The sequence below is a fragment of the Haplochromis burtoni genome, unplaced genomic scaffold (genome assembly GCF_018398535.1).
Source record: "Haplochromis burtoni strain Fernald_Lab_line unplaced genomic scaffold, NCSU_Asbu1 Contig_74, whole genome shotgun sequence".
Classification (NCBI taxonomy): domain Eukaryota; kingdom Metazoa; phylum Chordata; class Actinopteri; order Cichliformes; family Cichlidae; genus Haplochromis; species Haplochromis burtoni.
Genome location: NW_024582435.1, coordinates 203,269 through 218,789, shown reverse-complemented (window position 1 = coordinate 218,789; position 15,521 = coordinate 203,269). Strand labels below are relative to the sequence as shown.

General features: G+C 40.6%; 1 protein-coding gene across 4 annotated transcripts; it reads left to right on the top strand.

Annotated features, from left to right (window-relative positions):
- Nucleotides 1-2,602: 2,602 nt before the first annotated feature.
- Nucleotides 2,603-15,503, top strand: ccnt2a (cyclin T2a). 4 transcript variants are annotated; one of them, XM_042221767.1, is made up of 10 exons: nt 2,603-2,814; nt 3,515-3,596; nt 3,689-3,817; nt 4,119-4,179; nt 5,378-5,440; nt 6,854-6,899; nt 10,704-10,867; nt 11,032-11,102; nt 12,231-13,506; nt 13,695-15,503. In XM_042221767.1, exons 1-10 carry the CDS (start codon nt 2,657-2,659, stop codon nt 13,766-13,768), a joined length of 2,124 nt encoding a protein of 707 aa, XP_042077701.1. In that variant the 5' UTR covers nt 2,603-2,656; the 3' UTR covers nt 13,769-15,503. The 4 variants fall into 4 exon arrangements, with proteins under 4 accessions (XP_042077701.1, XP_042077700.1, XP_042077703.1 ...); XM_042221766.1 differs by having other exon boundaries at nt 12,231-15,503; XM_042221769.1 differs by lacking the exons at nt 10,704-10,867; nt 11,032-11,102; nt 12,231-13,506; nt 13,695-15,503 and having other exon boundaries at nt 6,854-8,417.
- Nucleotides 15,504-15,521: the final 18 nt, after the last annotated feature.

The following is a 15,521-nucleotide window of genomic DNA, read 5'->3' as shown; positions in this document are numbered from 1 at the left end:
ATGTTGCTCTACAGGGAGTGCAGAATTATTAGGCAAGTTGTATTTTTGAGGAATAATTTTATTATTGAACAACAACCATGTTCTCAATGAACCCAAAAAACTCATTAATATCAAAGCTGAATGTTTTGGAAGTAGTTTTTAGTTTGTTTTTAGTTTTAGCTATTTTAGGGGGATATCTGTGTGTGCAGGTGACTATTACTGTGCATAATTATTAGGCAACTTAACAAAAAACAAATATATACCCATTTCAATTATTTATTTTTACCAGTGAAACCAATATAACATCTCCACATTCACAAATATACATTTCTGACATTCAAAAACAAAACAAAAACAAATCAGCGACCAATATAGCCACCTTTCTTTGCAAGGACACTCAAAAGCCTGCCATCCATGGATTCTGTCAGTGTTTTGATCTGTTCACCATCAACATTGCGTGCAGCAGCAACCACAGCCTCCCAGACACTGTTCAGAGAGGTGTACTGTTTTCCCTCCTTGTAAATCTCACATTTGATGATGGACCACAGGTTCTCAATGGGGTTCAGATCAGGTGAACAAGGAGGCCATGTCATTAGTTTTTCTTCTTTTATACCCTTTCTTGCCAGCCACGCTGTGGAGTACTTGGACGCGTGTGATGGAGCATTGTCCTGCATGAAAATCATGTTTTTCTTGAAGGATGCAGACTTCTTCCTGTACCACTGCTTGAAGAAGGTGTCTTCCAGAAACTGGCAGTAGGACTGGGAGTTGAGCTTGACTCCATCCTCAACCCGAAAAGGCCCCACAAGCTCATCTTTGATGATACCAGCCCAAACCAGTACTCCACCTCCACCTTGCTGGCGTCTGAGTCGGACTGGAGCTCTCTGCCCTTTACCAATCCAGCCACGGGCCCATCCATCTGGCCCATCAAGACTCACTCTCATTTCATCAGTCCATAAAACCTTAGAAAAACCAGTCTTGAGATATTTCTTGGCCCAGTCTTGACGTTTCAGCTTGTGTGTCTTGTTCAGTGGTGGTCGTCTTTCAGCCTTTCTTACCTTGGCCATGTCTCTGAGTATTGCACACCTAGACCTTCTCTCTAACAAGCCACGATAAGACCTCAATATAACTCCAATATACATTGGTGTACCCCGGTAGAGTGGTTGAAAACCTTTAATTTATTTGGAAACACATCAGTGAGGATCTCACCTGATCTCACAGCACCTAGAGGTTACTCAAGAAAACACAACAAAGACTGTACTTGAGGAAAGACTTGAGGAAATACTTAAGATGACGGAGGACATTTGGCATGTCGACTACAATCCTCAGCAGCTTCTACAGATACAGTTAGTGTTAGAGTGTCTTCAGGTCCTCAGTCACAGTGTGGCATGGAAGCTGGACTGTTCAAAAGCTCCAATATATCACTGGAGCAGCCTTCTCATCAGCACAGGACAGCTAAGCCGCAAGGGTTGTTAGGAGAACCCACAACAACATTAAGGACAATACACACCCATAACAGAGTCTGTTTATGCTTCTTCTCTTGAGCAGAAGTTAAAAGAGTCTGAAATTCAGGACTAAAAGACCCCAGAATATTCTTCCACAAGCAATCAGACTCCTGAACAAGACATACACTCACCCACTGCTACTGTTGACTCCTTCTTCTTTTGGCTAGTCTGTTTAAGGTTTGCCGGAGTGGCCAAAGTATTTTATCTGCCTCCATCTGGTATCCCTTGCATCCTCTTCTGCCACAACAACCCTCCACGTGTCCTATTTCACTACATCCACAAGCCTATTCTTTAGCTCAGGAGGTAGAGCACGTCATCTACTAACTGGAAGGTTGGTGGTTTGATCCCTGGATGCCAAACATGCTTGGGCAAGATACTAACCCCAAGATGCTCTTGTATGGGTCCATCAGAGTGTGAATGTTTGATAGAATGTGCATAGAAAACAAAATTGCTTGGGTGAATGAGGCATGTTGGATAAAGTTCTTTATCCAACAGAGCAGAAAAGTGCTATATAAGAACCAACAGCATCTTCTGTGGTTTTCCTCTTTTCCTCCTGCCTGGCAGCTCCACATTCAACATCCTTTAACATATCCACAATCATTCCTCTGCACAAGTTCAAACCATTCAAGCCTTGCCTCTCAAATCTTGTGTCTTAACTGCTTAACCTTAGCCGTCCCTCTGATATGCTCATTAAGAGTCCTGTCCATTGTGGTCACTGCCAATGAAATTTATAACATCTACAACTAGGCTTCCCGGCTTTTTGTCTGGTCAAACCATTATCCGTTATTACACTAATTAAGATCTGTTTCTAGACTTGCGCAATGCAAGGGACAACTAAGGCTTTCAAGCTTAGACATTTTTTAAACTCATTTCACTGTTTCTATTTATTACTTGCACTTTCTTTTGTCCATTTCTTTGATCTTTTTTTTTTGCATTTATATAATTGTTTTGTGGGAAGGGAGGCTGGGAAAATAAAAGTTTCATTATACTGTGTAATACTGTAAAACTGTAAAGCATTATATTTATTTCTATCGTGCATGTGACAATATAACCTTTGCAATAAAGCAGTCTTCATTTATTTAAAAACCGGGCACACAAGTCGGAAAAGTTGCGTTTCCTGTGCGACACTGACGTCATATCCTCTTTCTTGATGCCCAAGCAAACGTTGGAGAGTAATGGCGGCGTGCCGGGGGTCTTCGTCGAAATGGTTTTTCACCCGGGAACAGCTCGAAAACACGCCGTCTCGCCGAAGTGGAGTAGACGCAGATCGAGAACTCTCCTACCGACAGCAAGCGGCAAATCTGATCCAAGATATGGGTCAAAGACTCAACGTGTATCCTTTGTAAATATCTCCTCCTCCAGCAGGCTGGACGGAGACATGGCGCTAACTAACCGTTAGCTATGCCGTTAGCTGATTTTAAACCGCTTTTGAGGTTCGGGAGCCTGGCGCGGGACTTTTCAGTTGGTGTGCTTTGTTTTGTTATGTTCTTGAAAAATATTTTAGCTTATTAAGTCGTTTACCTTTAAGTACAGTAATGCATTTCACTCTTAATTGTTTTCCCTTTTGGCTTCGCGCTAATGTAGCATGCTAGTTATTTCCCTAGCTAATAGTTCGCGTGTTGAAGGCCTTGATGCGAATTTGCAGTTTCGATTGGCCCACAGAAATACACAGCTTCACAAAAAATCATTTATTTACTGGATAACGTTATATTTCCATAGTTTGGTCTGTAGTAAGTTTTTTTTTTAAATCCATTAATTTTCTCTTCTGGTTTATATTAATGTCACTGTACCGACATAAATACAAACTTTAGATTTCTCTCTACGCTCAGTGATTTTTGTTATTTAGGCCATTATCTAAAGCCAATAAGATGCGAATCGTGACTCTATAAACTGTCAAATTGCCGTTTTTGTTGAAAAAGTTGACGTATATCGGCTCCTTCAGCTGGTTAAGACTGTGTGTATGTTGACATAAATATAAGAGCATTTGTTTTGCTCTGACCTTAAGCTTAATATTTCCTTGACTCTCCCTTCAGCTCTCAATTAACAATAAACACAGCAATCGTTTACATGCATAGATTTTATATGCACCATTCTTTCAGCAAATTCCATAGGAATGTAAGTAGTAATATAGCTAGCTCTCTTGTTTACCACCAGCCACCTGTTGAGTAGATTTGACAGATATACTTGTATTTTAATTTTTTATACAGATAATCTCTCCAACCACCCTATTCTTGGCTGCAAAAGTGGAAGAGCAACCTCGGAAACTCGAACATGTAATCAAAGTTGCACATGCTTGCCTAAATCCCCAAGAACCGCCTCTAGACATAAAAAGTAATGTAAGTATCGGCATCTGTGCATATTGTATTGTTTAAAAAAATTCTTTCCTGTTGTCTCAGTGGTCATGGTTTGCCTGTGTTAAAGCGGCTGGGCCGCATTTCCCTACGCTGTAAAACGGTTCTGATTATTCTCCACTGGCCTGCAGTTGGTGTGTACAAAACAAATCACCCATCAAGGCTTGCAGTAATAGTGTAAAGAGCCTCTCTGTTTAGAGTTTTGGCCATTTGCAATAAGATGTTAGGGGGTTAGATTAATAGACACATTACAGTTGTGTTGTAATGACTGTCTATCAAACTTCAGGCATACCTCCAGCAAGCTCAAGAGCTGGTGATACTTGAATCCATAGTGCTGCAGACCCTGGGTGAGTAGTGGTGACTGGAGTGGATGACTTGAGAGCGGTTTGTTTGTCAATATCATTGGTTAATTATAAGTAAGGGAGTAGTGCTATTGATTACTGATGAATTTGTTTATCACAGCCTGCTGACTGAAATGTTTTATTTGCATATGGTTGTTTTCACATACATGTTTTCAGTGAATCATGTAAAGGTGACATGTCATTCTCTTTTTGCTAATGCTAGTTACGAATGTGGCATTGATTTTTATTTATTTATTTTTCTCCATCTAATTGCAAAATTCTATGCTGAAACGAGGGATGCACCGATCCAACTTTTCCCATTTGTGATACCTAAAGCGTATCTGCTGATAGTTTGTAGTGATTTTATACCAGTGTTGAAATATGTATTCTTCACTAGGAAGAGACTTGGGATAGTTTTTCGTTTGTTTTTAATGTAATGTTAGGCAACATGAGATTAATCTTAAACATCACTTTCTTAGATTATATGTAAAACAAGAGCTAAGAAAGGAGTACCCTAGATAAATTACATTTCGTGGATCTGCAGTGATTAGTAAAATGTTACATGAAAACTTACACAAAACATTCCATTAAATATTGTGGGTAAATAGATTTATTAGTGTTATTTCTGTCATTTATTTGCTATAGCACTATTTGAGCTCAAAATGCACATAGCTCTATGTTACAGTCATGCTTGTTTCTCCTTTTGTTCCTAGACTAGAGAAGTGTTATATAACTGCAAATACTGTACATTACATAAAAGCTTCCCCACAAGTGCCCCAGAACAATCATCCTTCTGGCTTCTACATCACACGTCTGTGAGACAGAACGAGATGGAGTCAAATAGATCGGGTGTAAATTGGGTCATTAGCCTTGATATTGCGCCAGCTTTTTGAGTCACAGTTGGACAGATACCAATCCCAGTATTGGATTGATGCATCTCTGGTTTGACTAGAACAGTCTGTGCTCTCCTACTTCAATCGTGGAAAATCTGTTTATACAAGTCAATTAAGTCTCACTTCAAATGTACCCAATTTCATTATCAAGCTCCAAAATCTAATTTTAACAACAGTACACAGATGTGTACTAATATTAATTGATTGCAAATTCCCTTGCTTTTTTACCTTTTTTTTTTTTAATCATAAAATGACATGTCACCTCCCAGCTATGTCTGTGTTGAACTCACCTGTCATGTATTTTGTTCCAGGCTTTGAAATAACTATTGATCACCCACACACTGATGTGGTGAAATGTACCCAGCTAGTGCGAGGTAGAGGCTTCCTTCTTTGCTCTTTGTGCCCTCTGCTCTTGTTTATCCCACCTCAGATGTGGGTGGGGAGGGGGAAGAAAACCTTGCTGATTTAATGCTTACGTGAAAACACTTAACCTTGTGTTTTGTTTTTTGTTTTTTCCTTCACATTGTTTTTGACATAGCATAAACGCTTATTAAAGCAAGACTGAGATGAAATTAGTTTTGAGATATTACTATTTCATATAAGTAGAATATAACTGTAACCTTTAATAAACCAATAGCTACAAAAATTCAGCTAGAAACTGTTTTCAGATTTATCTTTGTTTCTAATAAAAGCAAGAGAATGTGTCCTTTTAAAAAAACGTTGTCCATCTTAATACTGCTAGGCTAGATTACCGGCAGCTACAGTCCTAAAAAAAAACAACAACCTGGTAGCTTTAAATTTCCTTCATACAAATTACTGATTGTCCAAAACTTTTGTTTATTTAGAAATGGGAGCTGCCTTTGTTATTGATAAATTGCTCCAGTATTGGTGGATTTTGTGTTGGCCCTCATGCATGATTTGTCTGCCTGACTAAACTGTAACCCAGAGTCCACGCAGCCTTTGCAGAGCAGATGAGAGCAAAGAGAGAGAAATCACCACTCAGAGCTGTGCATTTAAGTGTTCTGAGTTTGGAATATTCTTAAAATAAGACATTATGAAAATATATATTTAAATTTCAGATTACGCATACTTATTTTCCTGTCTCAGAATTAGCCTGCACCCTAATTCATAATGATATATGCTTCCTCATGGCATTTGTGATCGTTTGACAAACATTTATTCCTATTATACTTGAGTTAGTGAAACCCTTAACAAAAGGACTATATTTAGGTTGCCAACTATTCTTCTGTGCAGGAAAAAAAACGACCAAAACATTAATATTTTCTGTCATCCAGGAATGTATTGCTACCATTCTACTTTGTGCATATGACATATAAATCGCACTTGTTTATGAATACAATTCAAAATGAACAAAATGTTAATTTCAATGTTTACTAGACAATAGTCTATAAGGGGTAATATTAAATTTGTTTGTTTTTGTGGTGTAGACTAAGGACAAATTTACAGTCCATGTCCGGTTACAAACACGTCTTTACATTCCCTGTTGCCCTGTTGTATTACCTTGGAAGTGGCTTTAATTGGCTATAAGCCCTTTTTTGAGATTAACATTTCTCTATTCAGAAAAGGTACCACAGCTTTTAAGTTTCCAAAATGTTGGACTAGCTTAGCTCAGTTTTTATCCAGTCTCGGTCTTGCCTTAATTAGTGCGTTGGAAATCTGCTTAAATGCTAAACTTGACATTCTGTCCTTATATTAATGATAAAATAATTTTGGTTTGCAGAAAAATTGATTTTTCTTTTCCTTCTGTCTTTTCCCCTCTCTTTCAGCAAGCAAGGATCTGGCACAGACTTCCTATTTCATGGCTACCAACAGGTTGTTATCCTGCCCCTCTTTGTTGCACTTTGACTGCACACCATAGCTTCCTGTAATGCAGGGTACCCTTTCAGTGTCCAACCGGCCCTACTTGCACTGGTGGTTGTTGGGACGCTTGCCTCCTCCCCTCAGCTCCCCTCCCTTCTTCCAAGGTAGCGGGACGTGGTGGCTTGTAGCGTTACCGGCCCCAGTTGCAGTGCGGTGTATTGTACAAGGGACCACGTGTTGGCACAGATGGGTTGAATGCAAAATGTGAAGTGTAGTGGTGCGCTTGAAACCCACACGTTTGTTCGGTTGCGAAAAAGTGCATAATTCTAAAAGAAAGACACTTTGGTAGCCTGAATAGCAGCTAAAGATTTCACAGATGTAAACATTTCTCATAGAGGGCCTTCGGTAAGTACCGCAGATTAATTCTTAAAATGTTGTTTTTCATATGAATCTGTTCAAAATGTATCATCTCTTTAGATATCTTCAGCCTTTGTAATGTTTGCTTGTCATTAAATGCACTTCTAGTTCAAAGTTGATTTAAGCTTAAGAAAAAGCTAATTATAACCCATTAAGGACCTGCAAAAAACATCAGGGTTTTACCATTAGCCCAGGTTGGTCCACTTGAGCCACACCATGCTAAGTCAAGCAATCCTGACATGCATTTCCACTACAGCCCTACAGCAGGATAGGAGTGAGTGACACAGCCTCAACAATATATCACCATAATTTGCGATACTGATATTTATGACAATTTAGAGAAAGAGATCATGTTTAGCGGTTATTGCAGCTTGCAGGCAGCAACATTTAGTGCAGATAAAATGAAGGACGTTTTCCATCTTTCTTTTCCAGTGAGCTGCTGTCATTTATGACAGGTTACATAAATAATGCTGCATTATATTGCAATGGCAGGAAGAGAGCACAAGAGTTGCCAAAGTAGACTTTTCAATTAAATTTGAAACAACTTTAATAACTAAATTAGGTCTTCAGCAGCTACACGATTTTGTCATATAACTGTGACAGTGCTGTGAAAAATGTTTTTCTAGTTTCACTTTGGCTCGAGCTCTTTTTAGTAACCCAGTTAAAGCCCTGCTTCTCTACTGTGTAAGTGAATCGGGAGTATAGGATCATATTGGTTTTTGCCAAAACTTGATGATATGTATCCACACAGAAACTCTGATTCAGAGTGCAGAGGGAGATGATCTCTTTGCTTCTGACCAGCCAATCGGTGCCGTGCAGTCTGACGACGTCACAATTTAGTACCTGCTCAGATAGCTTGGAACTCAGCCTAGCAGGCACTACTTTAGTACCTGGTACTATGAACTAATGGAAGGCTGTGGCGAGTCGCTCCAAGTAGGTACTAATGGAAAAGAGCCTTTAGTTTGACTCCTGTGTTGTTAGCGTTTCATTTTACTAGTTATTAGCTGCTCGTAAATGGCCTGTATTTGTATAGCGCTTTACTCAGTCCCTAAGGACCCCAAAACGCTTTACACTACATTTAGTCCTTCACCCATTCACACACACATTCACACACCGCTGATGGCAGCTACATTGTAGCCACAGCTGCCCTGGGGCGCACTGACAGAGGCGAGGCTGCCGGACACTGGCGCCACCGGGCCCTCTGACCACCACCAGTAGGCAATGGGTGAAGTGTCTTGCCCAAGGACACAACGACCAAGACTGTCAGAGCCAGGCTTGAACCGGCAACCTTCCGATTACAAGACGAACTCCAAACTCTTGAGCCACGATCGCCCCAATAACAATAGTTGAACTCGTTTTCTGCAATTGAAAACCAAACCTTAGCTGTTGTAGGATGCTTTTTTTTGAAAGCTTTTGAGTGGTAAACTGCTCTCTTCCATGAAAAGCAAATAAGTTGTAGCAAATGGAATGTGTTTATCGCTGCATTACTGATCTTTATCAGTGGTTCAAGGAAATGACTATTATTGCTGTGTGGTGCAGTGGAAAAACAGTTGTACCATTTACTGCATGGCTTGGCACAACTTTACCTCTGCTATGGAAAAACCCAAATATGATGCGCAACTAATTTCATCAAATCATTTAGTGTGCGTGTGGTTTTTGTTTTTTGAATGTAAGGGCAAAAGGACATGCCATGTTTCTGAGGTGAAAAACCGGGTCCTTAACGGGTTTCTTTTAATGTAGGTGGTAGAGGAAATTGTTACCAATGTCTTTTTGTCTTCTGAAACTTCAGTTTACAGTGTCTGGATGCTGAGTGTGAGTGGTGGAGATGTGTTGGAACTTCAAATGTAGAAAACTTGTAACTCAAATTTATTTTGACTCAGTAATAAGGATTACATTAGATTTGTTTTCAGTCAAATTGGTTAAACATACATTTATATAGAGAGCGAGCATATAAAGCATTGGCTTTGATAACTGTCATCATCACAACATTTAGACAGATTCCAGGCATTGTACTCTCTGCAGTGTTTAAAATGTACTGATGCAGAAGTTATTGAAAGCTGTTTTTCTCCCTACAACGGCATTAATAATTTATTAAAATGTTGTTAAATTTAACTATGAAGTCAACTGTCTTCCTTTAGGCTTTTTGATTATGGATTAAGGTCCCATTAGCAGTGAGATGTTGTGCAGAGATCTAAATCGTGGCCTTGGTACACTTGAAATGTCCAATGATAGCTCCTACAAAAAAAGCGAACCCCCCCCATAATTAAGAACCTAACCTTTGTTTTTCTCATATTTTAGCTGTCAGTGTTTAACTGGTAATAGTAGTTAGTCTGTATTCTGCAGTGACCCTTACAGGTCGAACCTGTGCAAAACCACACTGAGCACAATGGCACAAAAATTCAAAAACACAGGAAAAGTGATTTGTGGAACACAATAACTTGATGGACCAGCTGCATAAGTGACAGTCCTAACAGTAAACGGCCACAGTATTATTTAATTACACACATTACGTTGACTCTTTTTCTCCCTCTAACACTGAAAAACCCTCTGCTTCCGCTGAGTGTCTCTGCTTCATATCTTCTGGTTTCTGTCACTTCTGCAGCTGGTCCATCACATCACGCGAGTTAGATTTTATTTGTTCGACTTCTGTTGTGCTTTGTGTGCCTTCGCAACATTTTCCTATTTGCTGGCATTTGCTTACATTTCAGTACATTTAAACTCGTGGCCACCGTAGTATTCTCATGTTTGCAGTTGAGTTTTACAGATACATGTCAAACTGAACTGAAGTTATACGTATTTAATTAGGGTTTTAAACTTCATTCAGTACAATCATACCTATACAACAGGGCTGTTAAGTTGTATGCCTTCATTGCCTTGATGTTGAGCCACCTGATTAAGCAATTTAAACACAGTTCAGAGAGAGAAGGGGGGGGGCAGGGGGTGCTGTAGGAAGGTACCCTTGTCAGATAACTGTATGATGATGTCATTGTTGCATGGGTGGCCTCATTATCCTTGTGTTTTGCAAAGACATGACTATGATTCTATGAGTGGAGTCATTCCCTACTTCACTACCTTTTTGTTGTTCTTGATATTTACATTTGTTTGTTGAATTGATTTATTACATTTTTATGATGTTTGTTACTTTTAGACACAATTAGAATTATCTCCTTATCATACCTGCAACCATACAGCTGTGCTTGTATTAAATCCTTTACTTTATAAAATCTATTTAACATGAACACTGTTAGAAAACAATGAGTCTTGAAACCTGTTCCAACATTATATTAAAGCTGTCGGCCCCCTCTTGTTTTTCTCCTTTGTCCACATGTGGGACTAATCCTGACCACACTTGCACTGAATCAACTGACTCACGTGCCTTTACCATCACACAACGTGCAGTCTGCACCTCACTACCTTCTGCCTCCAGTACAAGCCCACAGTGATTGCCTGTGTGTGCATCCATCTGGCGTGCAAGTGGTCCAACTGGGAGATCCCAGTTTCTACTGATGGGAAACACTGGTGGGAATATGTGGACAACGCTGTCACTCTGGAGCTGCTTGATGGTGAGACAGAATTTTACCTTTAATTCAGAGTAATCTCTTGCAATTTGCGTTAAGTCCTTTTCTTGGTTCTTTTGTAGGCATACTTAACAAAGAAAAGTTTATAGAACTAACGGCTTTAAAAGTGACATCAGAATTTTAACAACATGCATATCCTGCATTTTCAGAGTTAACCCATGAGTTTCTGCAGATTCTGGAGAAAACGCCCAGCCGACTAAAGAGGATACGCAACTGGAGGGTAGGCTGGATTTACTGCCCTGTTTGTTAGCCATTAATGTATTTATATTTTATTTTTGCAGTATTGGCAGCAGGTTTTTAAAATTGCAAATACCTCATGTAGGTGCTGTTAGCGAACTGTAGTCGAAATCTTGCCACATTGAGCATTACTGCCAGTTTGTGTAAATTATTAAAGGGCTAGTTTGAGTAGAGATAACTAACTGATGCGCAGCAGGAAAGGTTATTTATGGAGCCCAGATGGTGTGAATGATGAGACTTGAGACAGAAAGTTTCTTAAGAGAACAATGTAGGCGAAAATCACGTAGCTGCTGAAGACCTGAGGGGAAGTGGAACAAAATAAGTACAACCACAAAATAAATAAATCTGCTTACGTTAATTTCACTGCTTGAATATTCAGGACCTCTAGGGCCAAGTCCATTAACATTTCAATTTTAATTCAGTTTACCAGTAAATACATCTGTGATTCCACTGTTCCATACAATAATGTGACTCTGAACGTTACATTATAACATTTCACAAAAGTACAGTAGTTCACTTAAATTTCTCATTGTTTTAGGTTCATAGCTTTATCTGTACACTTCAGGCTATGTTCAGGTAGTGTTGCAACAAACAAATACTGAAACAGCATGAAAAAAGGCAGTTGTCTAACAGACAGCACAGCCGAATTTAAGCCAACAAGTAAGAATAATCAATTAAGTGTACGCTGTTTCAAAAAGAGCATGTTTAAGTGATTAAATAAGCTAGAGTGTACGGAAACAATCGTTCTCAAAGCAAAGTATAAAGAATAATGCAAATTCAATTATAGAAACAACTGACCAGCTGCCATTGCTATCGCCGAAGGTTCGAGACACTTATTGCTGAATTACTACAATTTTTATGGTTCATTGAAGAGAAGGAAAGAGCCGTGTTTCCCACGCCATTTTCGACGCCGTTCATGCTTATAGCCACAGCAGAAGCCAAAAAGTTTTCCTCCACACCCAGGTCTTATCTTATGCAGCAAATCAGGAGAGGGACCTCATATCAGCTGACGTAGGTCATGTGGCAGTGCGTAGTTGACGTGGGTTACATTTGCCATCATCTTACAGCTACAAAAACCAAAGTCATACCAGCCTTATTTTCTGTCCTGCAGGCAACGCAAGCTGCCAAAAAGCCTAAGACTGAAAACGCCCAGATGACTGACAACTCATTTCCTGGACCTTCACTGGCCCAGGACCAAGCTGATGCCTCATTTCCTGGCGTTCCTTCTTCCAACCCAGGGTTTTCCAAAGCAGGCACTACCTTTCCTATACCCATGCTCAGCCAGTCCGGTGGAGCAGCTCTGGCTCTAGACTCCATAGCCACCACATACAATCCAGGTAGCCACAGTGAATGGCCCCAGGGCAGCCAGAGCCAGCAAAGATACTCTACCACCTGTATAAAACAAGAATCGCTCAGCATCCCTATCCCAGAATCTTTGCAAACTTCTACTTCCTCTTTGCTTCAGCATCCAATGGTATACAAGACTGAAAAAATAGATTTCAACCCAGTCAAACAAGAACAAAAGGGAGCTGGTGCGAGTGGAGCTGCTAAGCATCAACTAGCACCTCAGTCTGCTTACCCTCCACCAGCTCAGCCGTCTCCGGCTCAGAAGCTGTCACTGGATAAATACAGAGAGAAACATGCTGCAGAGCTGGCTGCCTCCGGGCAGAAACGTAGGCAGGAACAGCATGGTGGAGTAATGGACTGTGATGTAAGGGAGGATTTGTTGTCCTCCTCTTCTAGCTATGCACCATCCATGATGAGCCAAGGAGACAACAGAAAACAAACAATCCATTGCAGTGGTGGCAGTGCCACAGCTTCCCCAATGAAAATGAAAGTGCCCTCCTCATCTTCGGGCCAAGATAGACGCCATCACAGTGACAAACGGGACAAAAGCTCGCTTAAAGTTCGCTTAGCTGTGCCGGGGGCCAGCAGTGGTTCCCAGCTGGATAAAAGCAGTCAACAGATGAGCAAAGATGAGCTTAAAATGAAGATTAAAGTGTCGTCCTCTGAGCGTCACAGCTCATCAGATGAAAGCATGGGCACCAACAACAACAAAAGTAAACATTCCAGCCCGATGGTGAGCAAAGAGAAACATCGTGGGGCAGAGCACAACCCCCATCGCCACCATAAACACAGTCACGCCCCCACACACAGTGGCAACGGCCGCGGAGCTACAGAGGGCTCAGGCGTTGGGATAGGCCTGCTGCGAGGTCCTCCTGGACTCATCAGCATGGAAGGAACAACACATGGGCCTCCTGGGCCCACCTCCTCATCACGCAAGAGGGCATATCCAGAGCCCAGCCACAACCACCACCCTTCGGCCTCATCCTTCACTGCTAGCTCCAAAGTGAGCAAAATCTCCAAGGGTGGCTCTAGTGCTGCAGGTACTTCATCTTTTTCTTCCCCCTCTTTCCCTCCTTGCTCCTCTCCTGTACTGCAGTGTGTCTCATCTGGCTTGCAGCTCTATGGCTAACCTCCTTCCCTCCCTACCTCCACCCCACCCTTCTCCTCCTCCTCCTCCTCCTCCTCCTCCTTATTCTCGTTTCTCCTCCTCCCCTCCTGTCACACCCAGGTGGGCTGCGGACCTCTCAGCAGTACCCTCCTCCTAGTGAATCGCCACATGAAGTGGGAGAGCAGAGACACTGAGTCCACCCCTCTGCAGCCATGGCCAGCACATGAAAATGGCAACAAACTACACACAGTTCAAACTTTAAAGACTATGCTCACCTCTTTGTTAAGTGCCCTAGAAAAAAAAAAAAACCTCTATGTGATGATAAACCCTTTATTGAAAGGCAGAAAGTTATCTGCAAAAAAGAGTATTGTTGGACTTCTCAGCTTCTGAGATGTGAAAGATGAAAAATTATGCTTCCTGACTGTCACATCTCTGGGCTTTGGTGCTCAGTCCTCTTTCTGTTATTGTGTTGAATTGTTGCTTTGTTATTCTTCCTCCTCAAATGGGTCTAGGAACGTGTAAAAGGTGGTTGTGTGTTTGGGAAAGCTTGTTTCCGTCAGGGGGAGAAGTTCTTTCCCTACATGTCAGATCTCCATATGAGAAAACACAAGTATTACAAGTTCTATAAAAAGCAAGGAAGGTGCACTTTCCTTACTTTCTTCCTTTTTCTTTTCTTTTCTTTTTTTTTTATTATTTTCATTGAATCACATTTCTGTGGTTTTTATGGAGGAAGATGGTGGCCAGGTGGAGATGCCTTCAGTTTGCTGATATTCCATTTAGTACTGTTGATGGATGCAATTTTTTAGGTGTTTAAAATTCATCTCCTAAATTACTTTCTTGTCTTGGTTTCTTTTTATACTTAAGTACTGTGCGTATGATTTGCATGTTTCAATCAAAGGGATTTGGAAGGAGAGCGCTAACTTGCTGTTTACAAAAATGGAGATAAATGTACATACGTTTTTGTATGTTTAAAGAAAAAAAAGCTATACCATGACTACTCAGGTTAGGAGCTGCTTGTAAGTATAACAAGATTATTGTAATACCTATAAAAGAGTTTTATTTTGTTGATCAGTGGAGTGGGTATCATCGGGTAAATGATCGAAGCATTCCAGTGCTTCTTACAGCCTTGCTATAAGACAGTGATGTACTGTAGGTTTCCATCAGAGAATATTACTTGATTCCCTCAGCAACTGGCACATCCGACACCTACTTATCACATAAGAGCGATGCAATTTGTACCAAAAAATAATTTTTTTGGACCTCTTAAGTAGACTTGAAGCTGGATGCCAAAGGTTGTGCCTCAACAAGGAAAAAAAATAAAGCTGGCAAGGACAGTAGTTGTGCTATTAAAGTTTACATAACCCTTTTTATTTTTACTGCATCAGACATTTCATAAAGTTGTAGCCCTTTAGATAAAAAGGGAGATGCCCATTGTTCAGTCACTGATTCACGGGGTACTGTCCAGGATGAAACACTTGTTGGCTCACTTTCATTTAGCTGTGAATAATTGGCCACAGGCAGATTGACCTGCCTGATATGTAGGTGACCTCAAATATCTGCAATGTAGACGTGCTTCATAGTTTTTGTGTATCACTGACTTTCTTTTATTCAGTTGGTTTTATTATGTTTGCAGCCCTGTCCGTGTCTGGACACGGCTTTATTATCACTTTCATACATTAAACACTCTTCCGTTGTAGATTCTTGATATGACCCAATCTTCTGTTTTTGACTGGGTTACTTGTTTTATGTTAAGCGTGTGCAAAATACAAATTAGGCTGAGGCTATATTGTAGCCTGATTGGGGATTTGCATTTGGGCACACAGGATTACTGCAGTTGTAGAACATAAGCTAGTCTTCACATCCTTTTTCTCCATTTTTCATTTCAAAATTCCAAATAAACTTTAATGTTGCCACTACCCTGACACAGAATAAGTCCTGGTGGTCTTT

Excerpts from the sequence above, each read along its gene's own strand:
- ccnt2a (XM_042221766.1), top strand. The coding sequence starts at position 2,657 with ATGGCGGCGTGCCGGGGGTCTTCGTCGAAATGGTTTTTCACCCGGGAA. Across the intron at positions 4,180-5,377 it reads CATAGTGCTGCAGACCCTGG|GCTTTGAAATAACTATTGAT; the intron begins GTGAGTAGTGGT and ends ATTTTGTTCCAG. Across the intron at positions 6,900-10,703 it reads TATTTCATGGCTACCAACAG|TCTGCACCTCACTACCTTCT; the intron begins GTTGTTATCCTG and ends CACAACGTGCAG.